The following is a 20,390-nucleotide window of genomic DNA, read 5'->3' as shown; positions in this document are numbered from 1 at the left end:
CGCAATGTATTCGCTCCACGATTATCTAGCTGTTACAACCTGTACTAACTGATGGGATGATCATCCCCCCCCAACCCCCAAAGCAGTTTCACAGGGATGAGACGAGCATCCCATAATCTCGTAGGCAGAGACTTAAAAAACAGCTTCTCGATTTAATAAATTATTGCAATTGTGACCGCCTCCTGCACTGCTTTGAATTGGCCTAACGTCTTAATTCTTTTCATTCTCTCTGCTGCCTTCGGTGTTGCCCTCTTTTTTTTGTTTGTTTTTTTGTTTCCTTTCTTGCTAAACCTGTGCCAGTTCTTGGAGGGAAGGTATTGGATTTGCTCATCGCCTGTACTGCCCCGTGCCCCGTGTCTGCCAAAGCCTCCGGTGGCTGACGATACCGAGGACAGCAAAGTAAGTTCTCACCCTACAAACTCCACCCCGACATAGAGTTGGCACCATTTTGCCCACTGCCTCATTTTCTCACCTTCCACTTCCGCGCCCCCCCCCCCCCCCCCCCCCCCCCCCCCAAACCTTCTCCCACCATCCATTTTTAGTCATGAGCCTTATTCAGAGTATTGACAACTGTTTATACGCCGGGGTCGGGTGATTCTGATCGATTTGAGCGTCTGTGGGCTCCCGAGGTGAGACGTTAAACCGAGGCCCCCGTCTGCGCACTCGGGTGTGTTTGCGAAAGATCCCACGGCCGCGATTGGAAGAAGAGCAGGGGGGGGGAAGTTCTCCCCGCCGTCCTGGGCCCAATATTTATCCCTGAACCACCAACATCAAAAAAAAACCTCCCCGATCAACTGGTTATTCATCTTCAATTACTGTTGGCAGAATTAGTGCATGGCAAGATTCCGCTGTGTGTGCCTACAACAACATGCATGGATCCAGTGTCTTTCATGCAGCAAAACCTCCCAAGGCGTTCGCCAGAGTGTAATTAATCAAAAATGTGATACCGAGCCACCATAAAGAGATATTGGGACAACTTCTATTTATATAGCGCCTTGAAAGTAGTAAAACGTCCCAAGGTGCTTCACAAGAGCGTAAATCGGACAAAATTTGACACCGAGCCACATGAGATATTAGGACAGGCGACCAAAAGCTTGGTCAGAGGGGTCGGGTTTAAGGAGCGTCTTAAAGGAGGAGAGAGGCGGAGAGGTTTAGGGAGGGAATTCCAGAGCTCGGAGCCCGGGCGGCTGAAGGCACGGCCGCCAATGGTGGAGCGATGGCAGTCGTGGGGGTGCGCGAGAGGCCAGAATTGGAGGAGCGCAGAGATCTCGGGAGGGAGGGTTGTGGGGGTGCGCGAGAGGCCAGAATTGGAGGAGCGCGGAAATCTCGGGAGGGAGGGTTGTGGGGGTGCGCGAGAGGCCGGAATTGGAGGAGCGCGGAAATCTCGGGAGGGAGGGTTGTGGGGGTGCGCGAGAGGCCGGAATTGGAGGAGCGCGGAGATCTCGGGAGGGAGGGTTGTGGGGGTGCGCGAGAGGCCGGAATTGGAGGAGCGCGGAGATCTCGGGAGGGAGGGTTGTGGGGGTGCGCGAGAGGCCGGAATTGGAGGAGCGCGGAAATCTCGGGAGGGAGGGTTGTGGGGGTGCGCGAGAGGCCGGAATTGGAGGAGCGCGGAGATCTCGGGAGGGAGGGTTGTGGGGGTGCGCGAGAGGCCGGAATTGGAGGAGCGCGGAGATCTCGGGAGGGAGGGTTGTGGGGGTGCGCGAGAGGCCGGAATTGGAGGAGCGCGGAGATCTCAGGAGGGAGGGTTGTGGGGGTGCGCGAGAGGCCGGAATTGGAGGAGCGCCGAGATCTCGGGAGGGAGGGTTGTGGGGGCTTCAAAAGTAATTGATTGGCTGCAAAGCGCTTTGCGACATCTGAGGAAGTGAAAGGCGCCGCATCAATGCGGTTCCATTCCTTCTCTCCGTAGCCCAAACGGTCTCACTGAACCGACTGCTCAGTGTTCAGTATCGGAGGGGAGTGATCCCTGCTGCTTGCCGCTGGATCTTGACGGATATTGCCTGGTTCCGCCCCTGCGACGCACCTAGGGACGTTCTACTACGTTGAGGGGCCTGAAAAAAAAGCAAGTTGTGGCTGTGATCGCGGAGCACTGGCGCTTCCCGTGCGCTGTCTCTCCCTCATCCCAGCGACAGAATGGCAGGCCTCGGAGACACGGCAACTTTTTCTGTCTGAGTTCTGTGGCTCTGCGATGAGCGAAGTACCAAGAAAAGTGCTTTCAAAAGTGACACGGCCCACCGATACCCCAATCCATAACCTTCCCTTCAATGGCGACAGGGATCACAGCTGAAATTAGTCTTCCTGGGAATCACACGGTCTGGTTGTAGCATGGAAGCTCTGGAATTCCCTCCCGAAACCCCTCCACACCTCTCTCCTCCTTTAACACGCTCCTTAAAACCAACCTACCTTTAATGTCTCCTTATGTGGCTTTTGTCTGACAACACTTCTGTGAAAGAAAGACTTGCATTTCTCCAGCGCCTTTCACGGCCACCAGACGTCCCAAAGCGCTTTACAGCCAATGAAATACTTTTGAAGTGTGGTCACTGTTTTAATGTAGGAAACGCAGCAGCCAAATTGCGCACAGCAAGCTCCCACAAGCGGCGATGTGGTAATGACCGGATCAGCTGTTTTTAGTGATGTTGATTGCGAGATAAATCTTAGCCCAGGACACCGGGGAGAACTCCCCCCTGCTCTTTGAAGTAGTGGCCGTGGGATCTTTTACGTCCACCCGAGAGGGCGAAACGGAGCCTCAGTTTAACGTCTCATCCGAAAGACGGCCCCTCCGTGCCGCCCCTCCGACAGTGCGGCGCTCCCTCAGTGCCGCCCCTCCGACAGTGCGGCGCTCCCTCAGTGCCGCCCCTCCGACAGTGCGGCGCTCCCTCAGTGCCGCCCCTCCGACAGTGCGGCGCTCCCTCAGTGCCGCCCCTCCGACAGTGCGGCGCTCCCTCAGTGCCGCCCCTCCGACAGTGCGGCGCTCCCTCAGTGCCGCCCCTCCGACAGTGCGGCGCTCCCTCAGTGCCGCCCCTCCGACAGTGCGGCGCTCCCTCAGTGCCGCCCCTCCGACAGTGCGGCGCTCCCTCAGTGCCGCCCCTCCGACAGTGCGGCGCTCCCTCAGTGCCGCCCCTCCGACAGTGCGGCGCTCCCTCAGTGCCGCCCCTCCGACAGTGCGGCGCTCCCTCAGTGCCGCCCCTCCGACAGTGCGGCGCTCCCTCAGTGCCGCCCCTCCGACAGTGCGGCGCTCCCTCAGTGCCGCCCCTCCGACAGTGCGGCGCTCCCTCAGTGCCGCCCCTCCGACAGTGCGGCGCTCCCTCAGTGCCGCCCCTCCGACAGTGCGGCGCTCCCTCAGTGCCGCCCCTCCGACAGTGCGGCGCTCCCTCAGTGCCGCCCCTCCGACAGTGCGGCGCTCCCTCAGTGCCGCCCCTCCGACAGTGCGGCGCTCCCTCAGTGCCGCCCCTCCGACAGTGCGGCGCTCCCTCAGTGCTGGCAACTTGGAGCGTCCGCCCGGATTACGCGCTCAAGTCTCTGGAGCGGGACTCGAACCCACGGCCTTCTGACTCCAGCGAGAGAGATTGCTACCCACTGATCCACGGCCTGACACTAAGCGCTTTGGGATGTTTTACTACATTAAAAGCGCTGTATAAATGCATGTTGTTGTTGTGACCTGCTTTTGTTTCATATTGCCGGGCAGACTGATACAAGGTAAGCAGATTGTCGGCAATGGGTCCTAGCACATGCTACAACCAGGCTGTTTGCACCTGGGATCCTTCCAGCCATTTAAAAAAAAAAAAAATGCCCCTTTCTACGAGAGAGTAACTCTGTTTGTCTTTTTTTCTTCCTTCTGTTTCAGTGACCTACACGGAGTGTAAATTCTGCATCGGATGACTCCCGTCTACCTGCGCGCTCTGCATGGGTCAATTCTTTTTTTTACAATCCGTGAACTGCCCCCTGCTGCGGCTACAAGAAGGAAAGGAGGCTTTAACGGGCAGTTTATTTTCAACGGAAACTTGTACCAGGGGGGAAGGGTTGGGGGTCGTCTTCTCAATGCAGTTTTATCTCCCCACCCCCTTCCCGCCCCGCACGGCAATCGGCATCGCCTGTTTGACCTGCGTGTGTGTACTCTTCCGATCGCGATCCCAGCCGCTGAACCAGGCGGCAAAGCGTGGGGGGTGTTGACGTGTCAAACTTTTTTTTAATATATATATGTGTATAAACAACAGTTAAATCCTTTCCCAGGAGGCTGGCGAATGATTCCAGGGAACGTGTCGCTCCTTTTCTATCGAACCGGAAAAAGGAGGCAAGTTTCATTCATTTAATCCGCTGGGATTTCCCCCACCCTTTGCCCAATAGCACCCTTCTCCTGATTAAATGTCTATATTAGACACTTTATTCTCCTACTTTTTGTTTAATCCACCTCCCCACCCCTCCAAATCTGTCGTCCTATTTTACAGACTGTTGTGTGCGCGTGTGTTCTCCTGAATTAATATTTATGGACATTGTATTTAAGAAACAAGGGTGTTTTGCTACCGAGTTGGGAACAGCGAGAAGGGATTTGCCTTTTGATTCCTAAAAAAGCAGATGGTAGGTATCTGAAAGTCGAGAGAGAGAGAGGAGAAACAACAAGGGACATTGCGAGATTCCCAGTGTGCATCGTAATGTTACGGATACTCTTGTGTACATCTCCGCTGTGATGTGTACAGACCTACTGCAGTATTCTCGATTTGTATATGCAAAGTTGCAAGATCTTTTTTCTTTATCGACTGTGTTGAAGTGCTGATATTTTTTTTCTTCTCTCGTGGACTCTTCAATTTTGAAACGGTTGTTCCCCCTTCCCGGATCGAATGGGATCTTTCCCCCACCCCTCTACCCTAAACTAAACCGACATGGAACTGTTCTGAAAAGCATCGAACCCTCTCTCTCTCTTTGTTTAACCCCCCCCCTTCCCCCTCAAGTCCCAACGTGTGCGGTGGATTTAAAATTGTCGGAGAATTGACGACTGTTTCGTGATCGCTTTTTTTTGGACTGCCGAGGGAACGCTGCGCCTGTCGGAGGTGCCGTTTTCTCGGGGTGAGGCGTTTTAAACCCTTTATCGCAGTCTCGGGGTCAGATCCCGCCGAGCCGAGGCCGAATTGGCACACCTCAAACGGCAAGCGCTGCGCTGCTGCACGGGCGTGTGCCTTGGCTGCGATGCCCCCTGCAGTCGAATAGCCCAGCGGCGGCGGCGCATGAGTAAAGGTGAGGAAGTGGAGCCCATCGAGAGAGTCTGTGCCTTTGGAGAGCGTGAGAGAGAGAGGGAGGGAGGGGTTCGAATTGGGTAAAAGAAAATTTGTCAAACTTGCTCCCCCACCCCATAACACTCAGTGGACTGGTTCTTGTGTGGCTCCCATTGCCCATTTCCATAGCAGAGTTCACCGGGAGAGTTTGTGTCAAAGTGAGGGTGGGTGGGTAGCGGTGTAATTTTGGCAACATAATCCAAGTGTGTAATCTCAGGATTTTTTGAACTGTGCTGGTCAACTGGGGTAAACTTTGATAGGAGTGGGGATGGTGGGTGGGGGAGCGGGACCTTTCTAACTGGGCCTAGAGTCGAGATTTTTTTTTTTTGTTTTCCAGTTGGAACTGGTCCATTGGCTAATGGTTGCTGAGGTTCTGTAAGGCTAGTTGGGGAGAGGTGTGAACAGAGGCTCCTCCCGGGTTTGGTGCCTGGTTTGTTTTTCACTGTTCGGAGCAATAGCAGGGGAGGGGAGGCGGTGGGGGTACAAACGGGCTTCTGTGTTCCCGGAGCTGAGGGAGGCGGATCACAGCCGGGCTTTGCTGCTCCTGATCGCCATCCGTTCACCGCGACTGAAAAGTGTCGGGATGTTCACCAAGGCTTCAGTCCTGGGATTTTTAAAATTTATTGTTGAATTCGGGGAGGCCCTGCCACTGGTTTGGATGTCGTCTTGGCTCTTTGGGCTTGTGAACCCAGAGAATGGCTGCTTGTATGTGTTGTGGGGGGGGGGGGTGGTAGATAAGACGATTCCGTAGCCCTTGGGGCAATACCCCAGCGATAGCGGTTTCGGGGTTGGGGGGTGGTTGGAGAACGAACATGGTGGGAATGAAGTGCTTGTCCGACCCTCGTTGACATAGCTGTTGGCATGGGGCGGGGGTTGGGGGGGGGAGGAGAAGGGAAACCGTGGCGCTGTACGAGGTGAGCAGTTTATTTAATGACGCGCAATGCCTGTCAAACATTATACCAGTGCCGTCTCCCACCCGCGGAGAGCTCAGATCTTCGGCCTGTATAGGAGGCCTGGACTCTCAGCTTCTGCATTAAGTGGGTGAACTTTTAAAAAATATATATATTTAAAGCTCTTCTCCTATATGGGATGTAGTTTTGTATCATGGACTTTGTTACAACCCTGCTGTTTGTCGTGCACTGTTGACATCTCTAAAGATTTGTATGTAATGTTAGGGGTTAAATATGAAAGGTTGGAACTCGATCCTCTTTAACAAGGGGTGTGTGTGTGTGAGAGGGCATGTTCTTGAGGGTGTAAATGTGTACCGGAGCGTTTATGCAGTGTTGTGCGCATGCCTGGGTATATCTCTGCTCTTTCAGCAGCTCCTTAAAAACGTTTGGTGCACTTTCTCTCTTTTTTCCCCCCCAACCCCCAGCAAAGTTTTACTGCCTTAAATAGGGACATTGTAAGCTGGTTTTGCATGTGCAAGAGATTCCAGACACAGCCATCCAGTTGTCAACAACAGTGGTTGGCAGTGTAGCTGTGTCTGTTAAAAGCCTTGGAGTGGGTGGGAGGGAGAGACACTTAACTCGCACACTTTAGAGGGAGTTTTACTCTGTATCTAACCCGTGCTGTACCTGCCCTGGGAGTGTTTGATGGGGACAGTGTAGAGGGAGCTTTACTCTGTATCTAACCCGTGCTGTACCTGCCCTGGGAGTGTTTGATGGGGACAGTGTAGAGGGAGCTTTACTCTGTATCTAACCCGTGCTGTACCTGCCCTGGGAGTGTTTGATGGGACAGTGTAGAGGGAGCTTTACTCTGTATCTAACCTGTGCTGTACCTGCCCTGGGAGTGTTTGATGGGACAGTGTAGAGGGAGCTTTACTCTGTATCTAACCCATGCTGTACCTGCCCTGGGAGTGTTTGATGGGGACAGTGTAGAGGGAGCTTTACTCTGTATCTAACCCGTGCTGTACCTGCCCTGGGAGTGTTTGATGGGGACAGTGTAGAGGGAGCTTTACTCTGTATCTAACCCTTGCTGTACCTGCCCTGGGAGTGTTTGATGGGGACAGTGTAGAGGGAGCTTTACTCTGTATCTAACCCTTGCTGTACCTGCCCTGGGAGTGTTTGATGGGGACAGTGTAGAGGGAGCTTTACTTTGTATCTAACCCATGCTGTACCTGCCCTGGGAGTGTTTGATGGGACAGTGTAGAGGGAGCTTTACTCTGTATCTACCCCGTGCTGTACCTGCCCTGGGAGTGTTTGATGAAACTGGATGCCGGAAGTGGGAATCTGTTTCTTTACCACTACTGCTGTCCCTCGGTTATCAGCTGTTATCTAATCTCAGTTTCTTGAAGGAAAAATGCTGCTTTGGAGCCGGTGAATCAATGAATTACCCAGTGTGGTACTGCGTCCTGCAGAGCCCCATTCCCAATCTGTGCTGTCGGCCGGTCCTGGTGGGGCTGCACTGTGGGCTTTGTACATTGTACCCTTGGCGCTGGTGGGGGTGGGGGAACCCAAGCCAGGATGCCCACTCCCGATCTCTGTCCAATGACCTCTGCTTGGAAGCGCACCGCTGTGCGAGGACGCCAGACGAGGATGGAGGTCGGGCTCTGCCGCGATGCTCCCCCGCGCTCGAATATCCCGCAGAACACACGGGGCCTCGGCACGGCGACTCGAGGAGCAAACAAGCCCCTCCCCACCCCCAAATTTGCATTTGAGACAGGCAAGAGAAACCTGCAAATAAATGCGGGGCAGCGCGCTGCGGGGGTTAGTCAGCATCTGTGAGAGAGAAAGACTGCGGGAGAAAATTGCATTTTGTCTTTCGTTCTACGTAGGTTTCTCATTCTTCTTCCGTAGGTGTCGGCCGAGGCTCAGTAGGTAGCACGCTCTCTCTCGCCTCCGAGTCAGAAGGTCGTGGGTTCAAGCCCCACTCGAGACTTGAGCACAAAAATCTAGGCTGACACTCCCAGTGCAGTGCTGAGGGAGTTCAGCACTGTCAGAGGTGCCGTCTTTCGGATGATGGCGAGTCACTCAACTAACATCACTTTTTTATTTAAAAAAAAAAATCTGGACATTATCACGTTGTTTGTGGGAGCTTGCTGTGCGCAAATTGGCTGCCGCGTTTCCCACATTTACAGCAGTGGCTACAGTTCCAAAAAAAAGTACTTAATTGGCTGTAAAGCGCTTTGGGACGTCCTGAGGTTGCGAAAGGTGCTATATAACTGCAAGTCCTTTATTTCTTTTGCCTTAGTTTCTTGTCTTGATGTGAAACGGGTCTGTGCTGGCTTTGCGATCTCAAACTGGGTCGGCAGCGGCAGGGTGTGATTGCCCTGAGCGCCCCGAGGCTAGTGGGGGGGGGGCGTGCGAAAATCGGCCGGGGTCCACTGACCTGCATGTGAACTTGCATCAGTTTGCAGATGCTTGCACCTCTCCCGCCGACTCCTTTTCCATTGCATGTTTTCTGAAAAGAGCCAGCGCAGGCACGACGGGCCGAATGGCCTCCTTCTGTGCTGCATTGTTCTGTGAACTGAGACAAGCATCTAGTATTAACACATGGCTCCCCCCCCCCCCCGTTTCTAAAGTTGAATTGCAGCTTATGGCTCTGTGCTGTCACCCCTCCTCCCCTTACCCGGTCATGCCCCTGACAATATACCACTTGTGCCGTGTGCCAATCCACTATACAGTACGAAGAGAAGGCTGTGTGTTGTAGTTCTGTTAGGGGGAGGGGGGGAAATGTTATGCAATAGAACAGCTTCACAACTCTCGAGGCTTTTTCTATCTGGCTCCTGTGTGAATGTAACTAGTGTTTTTGTTTATGAATGTCGAATGCTTTATTATCGTGTTCGAGGATCTCTCCTGCCAGGACCTCTCATATAAATACTATGTGCCAATTAAAGTGACCTCTTTCTGTCGTTTCCACGTAGCTATTCGTCTGTGCAGGGGTTGGCCCGGGTTTGACTCCAGCCCCGAGTGATGCCATAAAAGGTCTCCACTGTCCAAATAGGCTTGCGAGAGGCTCAATCCAGTGCCGAGGGAGGCTGAGCCCACTGCACTGACCCATATCCAGGAATCTCGCTCTCCGGGGGCCATGGGACAGCTGGTTAGCTGAAGGGCCGGGTGGGATGAGGGGGGGTGGAATTGTACAGCTCATATTGCAGGGGGTGGGTAGGCTGAGGACCCTCGGAGCAGAGTAAGGGCTTTACTCTCTGTCTAACCCCTGTGATATGTAAGTACGTGCCCCTTGCCTTGAGATGCAAAATATAAAGAAACCACCCTCGTGATGTTGATCGCAAACCTTTGGGGGCGGGGTGGAATTGGGTGTGTGTCCAGTTCAGTAACCCACTGATTTCCACCACCCCCCCCCAAAGTCTCCCTGATCTCCCAGTACTCACTGTCTGAAGTGACTTAAGGTGTGGTAACGAGCCACGCAGACCGGGAAGCACTCGTGTATGGCCCCTCGTCTCCATTGGATTAACCCACCTCCACTGGGGCAGCGCGCGAGGGGCGATGCATTTGCCAGTCCCCCTTGGGTTAGGGAGAGGGGACGGGGCCAGGGGGGAGGAGGGGAAACTCGGTCAGGGGCCCTGCTCACTGTCCAGTGCCCACCCCGGGTTAGGGAGGAGCGGGGGAAGGAAACTAAACCAGGAGATCCTTTTTATCTTGCTAACTATCCCCTTGCTCCTGGTTCGGGGAGCTGAGCACAGCTGTGATGCCTCCGCAGTCGAGCAGCCTGCTGACACTGCCTAGGCTCGCGTGTGAGAAATGGGCACTAGGATGAGGGACCCGGGAGGTCGGCCGCCGGTTCGAGGAGCGGCGCCCCATCAAGAAAGGAATGAAAATTATGCGATGCCTCTTTTCAAATCTGATTGTAATCTGCCTTTATTTAATGGGCCTGTGGGTGAGGCTGTTTCTGTTAATATTTACAGTGAGACTGGAATAAAGCAGGTTTAGTCTCGTCTCTGTTTAGGAAAACGTTTTCTTTTTCACTTGTGAAAATCAAAATATCTAACTTTCCATCGACTTTGTATCTATCTGTATATAAATGGACAGTTTACCTAATGGGTGATGTCTCTGTCTGACTTTATTGGTTATATGAAAACTGCCATCGCATCAGCTGATTAATGTGCAAAGTTTCTCTCAAACCTGTGTGTAACATTTATAAATTGTTTGTCTTTTTTAAGCTAACCAATTCATAGAATTTACAGCACCGAAACAGGCCATTCATCCTGACTGGTGTTTATGCTCCACACAAGCCTCCTCCCACCCTACTAAGTCCTTATATTTATAAAGCAGTCACTTCTCGCACCAGCCATCCTCAACAACTGAGCAAGATTCCTTCAGTTAATCCAAGTGTTAACGTTTTTGGATTCCGCTGGGACCAGCTCACAATTGTTCCCCAAAAACTCAGTATTGGCACTTGCAGCCAAGCAGTGGAGAGGCCCCTTGGCACACGAGGGAGAAAGCAATAGAAGGATATGTTGATGGGGTTGAGATGAAGAGGGGGGTGAGAGGAGGCTGGTGGGGGAACATATAAACACCAGCAGAGACCAGTCGGGCCGAATGGCCCGTTTGTGTGCTGTGCACGCGATGTGGTGTCGGGGTGCTCGGGTTGGGACACAGTAATGGGAGCGTTACTCCACATTTGCACCTGCTGGGAGTGATTTCCTTTTCCACTGTTGGCACCCAGTGTCGACGCTTCCAGCCTGTCCTAATGGCCAAAAGCACAGTATGAATGAAAGGCAAGTAATGGAGGGCGAAGAGTGGGAGGAGACTGGATACAATTCACACAGAGCGTTGGTATCATTTTAGCTCCCTTTTAATTCTGCCCGAGCATTCATTATTTAACAAAACTCTTCTGCGTCTTAGTTTATTCGAATCTTCACTATTTCGGTAGACAAGCAATGGCTAGCATTTAAAGAATTAATACATAATTTACAACAAATATACATTCCTTTAAGGGACAAAAACCCCACAGGAAAAGTGATCCAACTGTGGCTAACGAGGAAGTTAAAGATAGTATTAGATCAAAGGGAGAGGTTTATAACGTTGCCAAAAAGAGTAGTAAGCCTGAGGATTGGGAGGATTTTAGAATTCAGCAAAGGTGGATCAAGAAATTGATAAAGGGAGAATAGAATATGAGAGTAAACTAGCGAGAGACGTAAAAACAGACTGTAAAAGCTTCTATAGGTATGTATAGGCTGAGACAGGAGAAATTATAATGGGGACCAAGGAAACGGCAGAGAAATTAAACAAATACGTTGCGTCTGTCTTCACGGAAGAAGATGCAGAAAACTTCCCGGAAATAGTGGAGAACCAAGGCTCTAGCGAGAATGAGGAACTGAAAAAAAAAAAATTGTACCGGATAAATTAATGGGACTGAAATCCGATAAATCTGTCCTGTCAATCCCCTTCAGAATCTTGTATGTTTCAATGAGACCAGCTCTCATTCTTCTAAACTCCAGAGAGTATCGGCCCATTCTACTCAATCTCTCCTCATAGGACAGCCCTCTCATCCCAGGAATCAATCTAGTGAACCTTCGTTGCACCGCCTCCAAGGCAAGTATATCCTTCCTTAAATCAGGAGACCAAAACTGTGCACAGTACTCCAGGTGTGGTCTCACCAAGGCCCTGTACAATTGTAGCAAGACTTCCTCACTCTTATACTCCAACCCCCTTGCAATAAAGGCCAGCATGCCATTTGCCTTCCTTATTGCTTGCTGTACTTGCAAGCTAGCTTGAGTTCATAATATGGGCTGACACTCCAGTGCAGTACTGAAGGAGTGCTGCACAGTCAGCAGTGCAATCCTGAGATGTTAACGAGGGTCCTTCCTCCTTGCCCTAGTGGGCACCGAGTCTCCCAGAGCACAGCTTGTAGAGTTAGCAGGAAGATTGCTCAGTGTCCTGGAGTTTCCCAAGAATTGAAGATTAATCTGGTCAAGGTTGCTGGCAACCCAGGAGAAAAACTATTGGGTGCGTTACAAAAAAATGGTGTTTTATTTTCTTTGAATACTCCCATTTATTGTTATATAAAAATATTGGAAAGGGTTGGGGGGGGGGGGGAAACCATTTGACTGGGCAGGCCGGGAGTTCAAGTGGTGTAACCTCCACGTATACGGTCAGCCAGAGTTGGCAACTTTATTCCTTAACCCGACGTTCCTCTCTGAACCAACCCCAAGTCAAAAAAATGATTAACCGGCAATTCATCTCTTTGCTGTGTTTAAAATATCTGCAGTGATTTTTTTTTTTCATATTCGTTCATGGGGATGTGGGCGTCGCTGGCAAGGCCAGCATTTATTGCCCATCCCTAATTGCCCTCGAGAAGGCAGTGGTGAGCCGCCGCCTTGAACTGCGGCAGTCCTGTGAGGTGTGTCGTAGCGGTTTGGTACAACGGAGTGGCTTGCTGGGCCATTTCAGAGGGCAGTTAAAAGTCAACCACGTTGCTGTGGGTTTGGAGTCTCATATAGGCCAGACCGGGTAAAGGCAGCAGATTTCCTGCCCTAAAGGCCATTCGTTAATCAGGATTTTGACCCAGCGACCCATCCTCCAAGTCACACACCATCTTCACTTGCAAATATATCGGCCGTTCCTTCATCGTCGCTGGGTCAAAATCCCGGAACTCCCTCCCTAACAGCACTGTGGGAGCGCCTTCACCACACGGGACTGCAGAGGTTCAAGAAGGCGGCTCACCACCACCTTCTCAAGGGGCAACTAGGGATGAGCAATAAAAGGCCAACTTTGGCAGCCACACCCACATCCCAGGAACTAAAAAAAAAATTAAAATTCTCCAGCTGCCATGGAGGGATTTTAAGTCCCTGGATCATGAGGCCTCTGGCGTTTTAGTCCAGTAACACGACCACTATGTTACCGTACCCTACAGTGTGCATAAATGTATTCAATTGACATTGAATGTGCCAAGTATGGAGAATTGAACACAAGCACAGACTTGTTGGGCTGAATGGCCTGTTTGAGTGCCTTCGCTACCTCTAGACTCCGACTATTCCATTGCTCTCCTGCTCGGCCTCTCATCTTCCAACGATCGTCAACTTGAGCTCATCCAAAACACTGCTGCCCCCGTGTCCCCCTCACCCATCACCCCCCTGTGCTCGCTGACCTACATTGGCTCCCGGTCAGGCAACACCTTGATTTCAAAATTCTCGTCCTTGTGTTCAACTCCCTCAATGACCCGCGCCTCCTCCCTATCTCTGTAACCTCCTCCAGCCCCTACAACCCTCCGAGATCTCTGCGCTCCTCCAATTCTGGCCTCTCGCGCATCCCCCGATTTCCATCGCTCCACCATTGGCGGCTGTGCTTTCAGCAGCCTGGGGCCCCGAGCTCTGGAATTCCCTCCCTAAACCTTATCCGCCTCTCCTCCTTTAAGATGCTCCTTAAAACCTCCCTCTTTGACCAAGCTTTTGGTCACCTGTCCCTAATATCTCCTTATGTGGCTCAGGGTCAAACATTTTCCGATAACACTCCTGTGAAGCGCTTACTGCACTAAAGGCGCTGTATAGATGCAAATTGTTTCTGTGCTGTATATTCATAAGAAATAGGAGTCGGCCATTTGAGCCTGGTCCGCCATTCAACAAGATCATAGCTGATCATCTACCTCAACTCCACCTTCTCGCACTATCCCCATATCCCTTGATTCCCTCCGTTCCCAAAAATTTATCGACCTCTTGAATATACTCAACAACTGAGCCTCCACAGCCCTCTGGGGTAGAGAATTCCAAAGATTCACAACCCTCTGAGTGAAGAGATTCCTCCTCATCTCCGTCTCAAATGGCCGACCCCTTATTCTGAGACTGTGACCCCGTGTTCTAGACTCCCCAGCCAGGGGGAAACATCCTCCCTGCATTAACCATGTCAAGCCCTTTAATAATTTTATGTTTCAATTAGATCACCTCTCATTCTTCTAAACGCTAGAGAATATAGGCCGAGTATACTCAATCTCTCCTCCATCGGGCAACCCCCTCATCCCAGGAACCAGTCTGGTGAACCTTCGCTGCACTCCCTTTGGCAAGTATATCCTTCCTTAGGTAAGGAGACCAAAACTGTGCACAATACTCCAGGTGTGGCCCTGTATAATTGCCGTAAGACTTCTTTACTCTTCTACTCTAATCCCTTTGTAACAAAAGCTAACACACCATTTGCTTTCCTAATTGAAAGTTAACATGCAGGTACAGCAAGCAGTGATTCATGTACAAGGACACCCAGGTCCCTCTGAGTGCAAACATTTCCCAGTCTCTCGCCATTTAAAAATACTCTTGTTTTTCTATTTTTCCTACCAAAAGTGGATAACTTCACATTTCTCCACATTATATTCCATTTGCCATGTTCTTGCCCAACTCATTTAGCCTGTCTATATCCCCTTAAAGCCTCCCTGTGTCCTCCTCACAACTTACATTCCCACCCAGCTTTGTAGCGTCAGCAAACTTGGACATGTTACATTTGGTCCCCTCATCCAAATCATTGATGTAGATTGTGAACAGCTTCGGCCCAAGCACCGATCCTTGCGGCACTCCACTAGTTATAGCCTGCCAACCCAAAGATGACCTGTTTATTCCTACTCTGTTTTCTGTCTGTTAACTAATCCTCCATCCATCCATCTATATTACCCCCAATACATATTCAGAGGTGCCGTCTTCCGGATCAGATGTTAAACCCGAGGCCCCCTCTGCTCCTCTCGGGTGAACATAAAAAATCCCACGGCCACTATTTTGAAGAAGAGCAGGGGGGAGTTCTACCCGGTGTCCTGGGACCAACATAAAAAAAAAACAGTTGATCTGGTCATGAGCACATTGCTGATTGTGGGAGCTTGCTGTGCGTAAATTGGCTGCTGCGTTGCCCACATTACAACAGTGACCACACTTCATTGGCTGTAAAGCGCTTCGAGACGTCCGGTGGTCGTGAAAGGCGCTATATGAATGCAAGTCTTTCTATGTAAGTGCCAACTTTTAGGCAATTAATCCTCTTCAATCTCTCTCTAAAACACTTTAGGGTGGGCGATTTTAAAAAACTGGATTTTAAAGAGTCTAATTTTGTATTTGGATTCTGTTCAAATAAGAGTGACCTGCAATACCACCTTCTGCCGCCAAGTATGCTGTTGCCCTGAGGCTGGAACTGCAACTCCCGGCAGCCCCCGCGCAGGGCTCTCCCGAAGGATGCTGGGTATGGTTCTTTCTGAGGGGAAAAAAGGCCTCAGAAAAACACCGTTCCTCATTAAATAGGCTCGTTTTCCACACGCAGAGAACAATTAAAGGGCAACCGTGGCGGATTGACACCCTTTTTAGTCCGATTTAAAAATATAAGTGAAGTGACTACAACTCCGAGCATGCCCCGCGGAGGGAGCCAATAGGAGGCGGGACTGAGAGCGGAGGAGCCAATGGGAGGCGGGATTGGCTGGGAGGAGGACCCAATGGGGAGACGAAACTGCCGGTAGAGGAGCCAATGAGAGGCTGGATTGGCCGGGCGGTAGAGCCAATGGGGAGACGAGACTGCCGGGCAGAGGAGCCAATGGGAGGCGGGATTGGCCGGGCGGAGGAGCCAATGGAAGGCGGGATTGACGGCGGAGGAGTCAATGGGAGGCGGGATTAGCGGCGGAGGAGCCAATGGGAGGCGGTACTGGCCGGGCGGTGGAGCCAATGGGAGGCGGGATTGGCGGCGGAGGAGCCAATGGGAGGCGGAACTGGCCGGGTGGAGGAACCAATGGGAGGCGGGATTGCCGGCGGAGGAGCCAATGGGAGGCGGGATTGGCCGGGCGGAGGAGCCAATGGAAGGCGGGATTGACGGCGGAGGAGTCAATGGGAGGCGGGATTGGCGGCGGAGGAGCCAATGGGAGGCGGGATTAGCGGCGGAGGAGCCAATGGGAGGCGGTACTGGCCGGGCGGTGGAGCCAATGGGAGGCGGGATTGGCGGCGGAGGAGCCAATGGGAGGCGGAACTGGCCGGGTGGAGGAACCAATGGGAGGCGGGATTGCCGGCGGAGGAGCCAATGGGAGGCGGGATTGGCGGCGGAGGAACCAATGGGAGGCGGGATTGGCGGCGGAGGAGCCAATGGGAGGCGGAACCGCCGGGCGGGCGGTTGATGGGATGAAGGAGGCGTCAAAATGGTGCTGGAGAGTACGATGGTCTGGTGAGTGAGCGCGGCGGCGGGGCCTTGGCGGCTTCCCGGGGGTCGCGGGAGGGAGTGTGAGCGGGGAAAAGGAGCGAGACTGTCTGTGTGTGTCGGGGCTGCGGGAGGCCCGGGCCTGGGGGGGCGCAGCCCAACTCCCTGACTCATCCCAGCCTGAGGCCTTCCCTCCTCCCCGGGTCCCTCCGAGTCAGAGCGGCACAGCAAGAGGCCACTCGGCCCATGGAGTCGGTGCCGGTTCTCCAGAGCGATCCGGTCAGTCCCGCCCCAACCCCGGAGCCCGGCAGGTTTATACAGGCCTCAGCCACCCGTCCCCCCCCTCAATTCAATTCAATTCAAATCGCTTTATTGGCATAACAAGGTACATCTTATGTTGCCAAAGCATCGAAAAAACATTCATGGTTGTACACAAAAATACAGATCTATCCATAGTGTATAAACAGATATATCCCTGAGTGTATATAAATATACATTCATATATAATTCGTATATACTCTTCTTATATTTACTGGTTGTCCCTCTGTTTATGGCAAGCTGTAACATAGTGTGCCGCTAAGGTTACACAATTTCTCTCTTCCCCTAGTAGGTATGGGAGTTTTTGGTCGTCATTCAAATTTCTCTCTCTGTCTCTCTCTCTCTCTCTCACTCTGTCCCCCCCCTCCCCGTCCCCCCCTCTCACTCTGTCTCCCCCCTCCCCGTCCCCCCTCTCTCTCTTCTCCCCGTCCCCCTCTCTCTCTCTCCCCCCCCTCTCTCTCTCTCTCCCCCCCTCTCTCTCTCTCCCCCCCCACCCCCCCGTCCCCCCCCTCTCTCTCTCTCTCCCCCCCCACCCCCCTGTCCCCCCTCTCTCTCTCTCCCCCCCCACCCCCCCGTCCCCCCTCTCTCTCTCTCCCCCCCGTCCCCCCTCTCTCTCCCCCTCTCTCTCTCCCCCCGTCCCCCCTCTCTCTCTCCCCCGTCCCCCCTCTCTCTCCCCCCCCGTCCCCCCCTCTCTCTCCCCCCCCCTCTCTCTCCCCCCCCCGTCCCCCTCTCTCCCTCCCCCCCCCGTCCCCCTCTCTCCCTCCCCCCCCCCGTCCCCCTCTCTCCCTCCCCCCCCCCGTCCCCCTCTCTCCCTCCCCCCCCCCCCGTCCCCCTCTCTCCCCCCCCCCGTCCCCCTCTCTCCCCCCCCCGTCCCCTCTCTCCCCCCCCGTCCCCCTCTCTCCCCCCCCCCCGTCCCCCTCTCTCCCCCCCCCGTCCCCCTCTCTCCCCCCCCCCCGTCCCCCTCTCTCCCCCCCCCCCCGTCCCCCTCTCTCCCCCCCCCCCCGTCCCCCTCTCCCCCCCCCGTCCCCCTCTCTCCCCCCCCCCCGTCCCCCTCTCCCCCCCCCCCCGTCCCCCTCTCTCCCCCCCCCGTCCCCCTCTCTCCCCCCCCGTCCCCCTCTCTCCCCCCCCGTCCCTCTCTCCCCCCCCCCCGTCCCCCTCTCTCCCCCCCCCCCCGTCCCCCTCTCTCCCCCCCCCCCGTCCCCCTCTCTCCCCCCCCCCGTCCCCTCTCTCCCCCCCCCCCCGTCCCCCTCTCTCCCCCCCCCCCGTCCCCCTCTCTCCCCCCCCCCCGTCCCCCTCTCTCCCCCCCCCCGTCCCCCTCTCTCTCTCCCCCCCCCCCCCCCGTCCCCCTCTCTCTCCCCCCCCCCCCCCGTCCCCCTCTCTCTCCCCCCCCCCCGTCCCCCTCTCTCTCCCCCCCCCCCGTCCCCCTCTCTCTCCCCCCCCCCGTCCCCCTCTCTCTCCCCCCCCCCCGTCCCCTCCCCCCTGTCCCCCTCCCCCCCCGTCCCCCTCCCCCCCCGTCCCCTCTCTCCCCCCCCGTCCCCCTCCCCCCCCCGTCCCCCTCTCTCCCCCCCCCCCGTCCGTCCCCCTCTCTCCCCCCCCCCGTCCCCTCTCTCCCCCCCCCGTCCCCCTCTCTCCCCCCCCCCCGTCCCCCTCTCTCCCCCCCCCGTCCCCCTCTCTCCCCCCCCCGTCCCCCTCTCTCCCCCCCCCCCGTCCCCCTCTCTCCCCCCCCCCCCGTCCCCCTCTCCCCCCCCCGTCCCCCTCTCTCCCCCCCCCCGTCCCCCTCTCTCCCCCCCCCCCGTCCCCCTCTCTCCCCCCCCCCCGTCCCCCTCTCTCCCCCCCCCGTCCCCCTCTCTCCCCCCCCCCCCGTCCCCCTCTCTCCCCCCCCCGTCCCCCTCTCTCCCCCCCCCCGTCCCCCTCTCTCCCCCCCCCGTCCCCTCTCTCCCCCCCCCGTCCCCTCTTCCCCCCCCCCCGTCCCCCTCTTCCCCCCCCCCCGTCCCCCTCTTTCCCCCCCCCCGTCCCCCTCTCTCCCCCCCCGTCCCCTCTCTCTCTCCCCCCCCCCCGTCCCCCTCTCTCTCCCCCCCCCCCCGTCCCCCTCTCTCTCCCCCCCCCGTCCCCCTCTCTCCTCCCCCCCTCTCTCCCCCCCCCGTCCGTCCCCCTCTCTCCCCCCCGTCCCCCTCTCTCCCCCCCCCCGTCCCCCTCTCTCCCCCCCCCCCCGTCCCCCTCTCTCCCCCCCCCCGTCCCCCTCTCTCCCCCCCCCCGTCCCCCTCTCTCCCCCCCCCGTCCCCCTCTCTCCCCCCCCCGTCCCCCTCTCTCCCCCCCCCCCCCGTCCCCCTCTCTCCCCCCCCCCCGTCCCCTCTCTCCCCCCCCCCCCCGTCCCCCTCTCTCCCCCCCCCCGTCCCCCTCTCTCCCCCCCCCCGTCCCCCTCTCCCCCCCCGTCCCCTCTCCCCCCCCCGTCCCCCTCTCCCCCCCCGTCCCCCTCTCCCCCCCCCCGTCCCCCTCTCCCCCCCCCGTCCCCCTCTCTCCCCCCCGTCCCCCTCTCTCCCCCCCCCCGTCCCCCTCTCTCCCCCCCCCGTCCCCCTCTCTCCCCCCCCGTCCCCCTCTCTCCCCCCCCCGTCCCCCTCTCTCCCCCCCCCCGTCCCCTCTCTCCCCCCCCCCCGTCCCCCTCTCTCCCCCCCCCCGTCCCCCTCTCTCCCCCCCCCCGTCCCCCTCTCTCCCCCCCCCGTCCCCTCTCTCCCCCCCCCGTCCCCCTCTCTCCCCCCCCCCGTCCCCTCTCTCCCCCCCCCGTCCCCCTCTCTCCCCCCCCCGTCCCCTCTCTCCCCCCCCCCGTCCCCCTCTCTCTCCCCCCCCCCGTCCCCTCTCTCTCCCCCCCCCGTCCCCTCTCTCTCCCCCCCCCGTCCCCCTCTCTCTCTCCCCCCCCCGTCCCCCTCTCTCTCTCCCCCCCCCGTCCCCCTCTCTCTCTCCCCCCCCCGTCCCCCTCTCTCTCTCCCCCCCCCGTCCCCCTCTCTCTCTCCCCCCCCCGTCCCCCTCTCTCTCTCCCCCCCCGTCCCCCTCTCTCTCTCCCCCCCCGTCCCCTCTCTCTCTCCCCCCCCCGTCCCCCTCTCTCTCTCCCCCCCCCCGTCCCCCTCTCTCTCCCCCCCCGTCCCCCTCTCCCCCCCCCCCGTCCCCCTCTCTCTCTCCCCCCCCCGTCCCCCTCTCTCTCTCCCCCCCCGTCCCCCTCTCTCTCTCCCCCCCCCGTCCCCCTCTCTCTCTCCCCCCCCGTCCCCCTCTCTCTCTCCCCCCCCCGTCCCCCTCTCTCTCTCCCCCCCCCGTCCCCCTCTCTCTCTCCCCCCCCCGTCCCCCTCTCTCTCTCCCCCCCCCCGTCCCCTCTCTCTCTCCCCCCCCCCCGTCCCCCTCTCTCTCTCCCCCCCCCCCGTCCCCCTCTCTCTCTCCCCCCCCCCCGTCCCCCTCTCTCTCTCCCCCCCCCCGTCCCCCTCTCTCTCCCCCCCCCCGTCCCTCTCTCTCTCCCCCCCCCCCCGTCCCCTCTCTCTCCCCCCCCCCCCGTCCCCCTCTCTCTCTCCCCCCCCCCGTCCCCCTCCTCTCTCCCCCCCCCCGTCCCCCTCTCTCTCTCCCCCCCCCCGTCCCCCTCTCTCTCTCCCCCCCCCCCGTCCCCTCTCTCTCTCCCCCCCCCGTCCCCCTCTCTCTCTCCCCCCCCCGTCCCCTCTCTCTCTCCCCCCCCCGTCCCCCTCTCTCTCTCCCCCCCCCGTCCCCCTCTCTCTCTCCCCCCCCC

General features: G+C 56.7%; 1 protein-coding gene across 8 annotated transcripts in view; it reads left to right on the top strand.

The window, feature by feature from the left end:
• The window catches only part of pip5k1ab (phosphatidylinositol-4-phosphate 5-kinase, type I, alpha, b), a 69,090-nt gene extending 62,231 nt beyond the window's left edge, over positions 1-6,859 (top strand). For 5 of the 8 annotated variants that reach the window (XM_085978617.1, XM_085978616.1, XM_085978621.1 and 2 more), the window contains one exon: positions 4,228-6,859. In XM_085978617.1, coding sequence (XP_085834743.1) covers positions 4,228-4,372 — 145 coding nt within the window. In that variant the 3' untranslated portion in view covers positions 4,373-6,859. Of the gene's footprint in view, positions 1-3,841 lie in introns of all 8 variants that reach the window. The other 3 variants (XM_085978624.1, XM_085978618.1, XM_085978619.1) reach the window with 2 other exon arrangements.
• The last annotated feature ends 13,531 nt before the right edge of the window (positions 6,860-20,390 follow it).

The sequence above is a fragment of the Somniosus microcephalus genome, unplaced genomic scaffold (genome assembly GCF_052327205.1).
Source record: "Somniosus microcephalus isolate GS21.2 unplaced genomic scaffold, FLI_Smic_1.0 unresolved_chr7, whole genome shotgun sequence".
Classification (NCBI taxonomy): Eukaryota; Metazoa; Chordata; class Chondrichthyes; order Squaliformes; family Somniosidae; genus Somniosus; species Somniosus microcephalus.
This window is presented reverse-complemented; position numbering and strand designations above follow the sequence as displayed.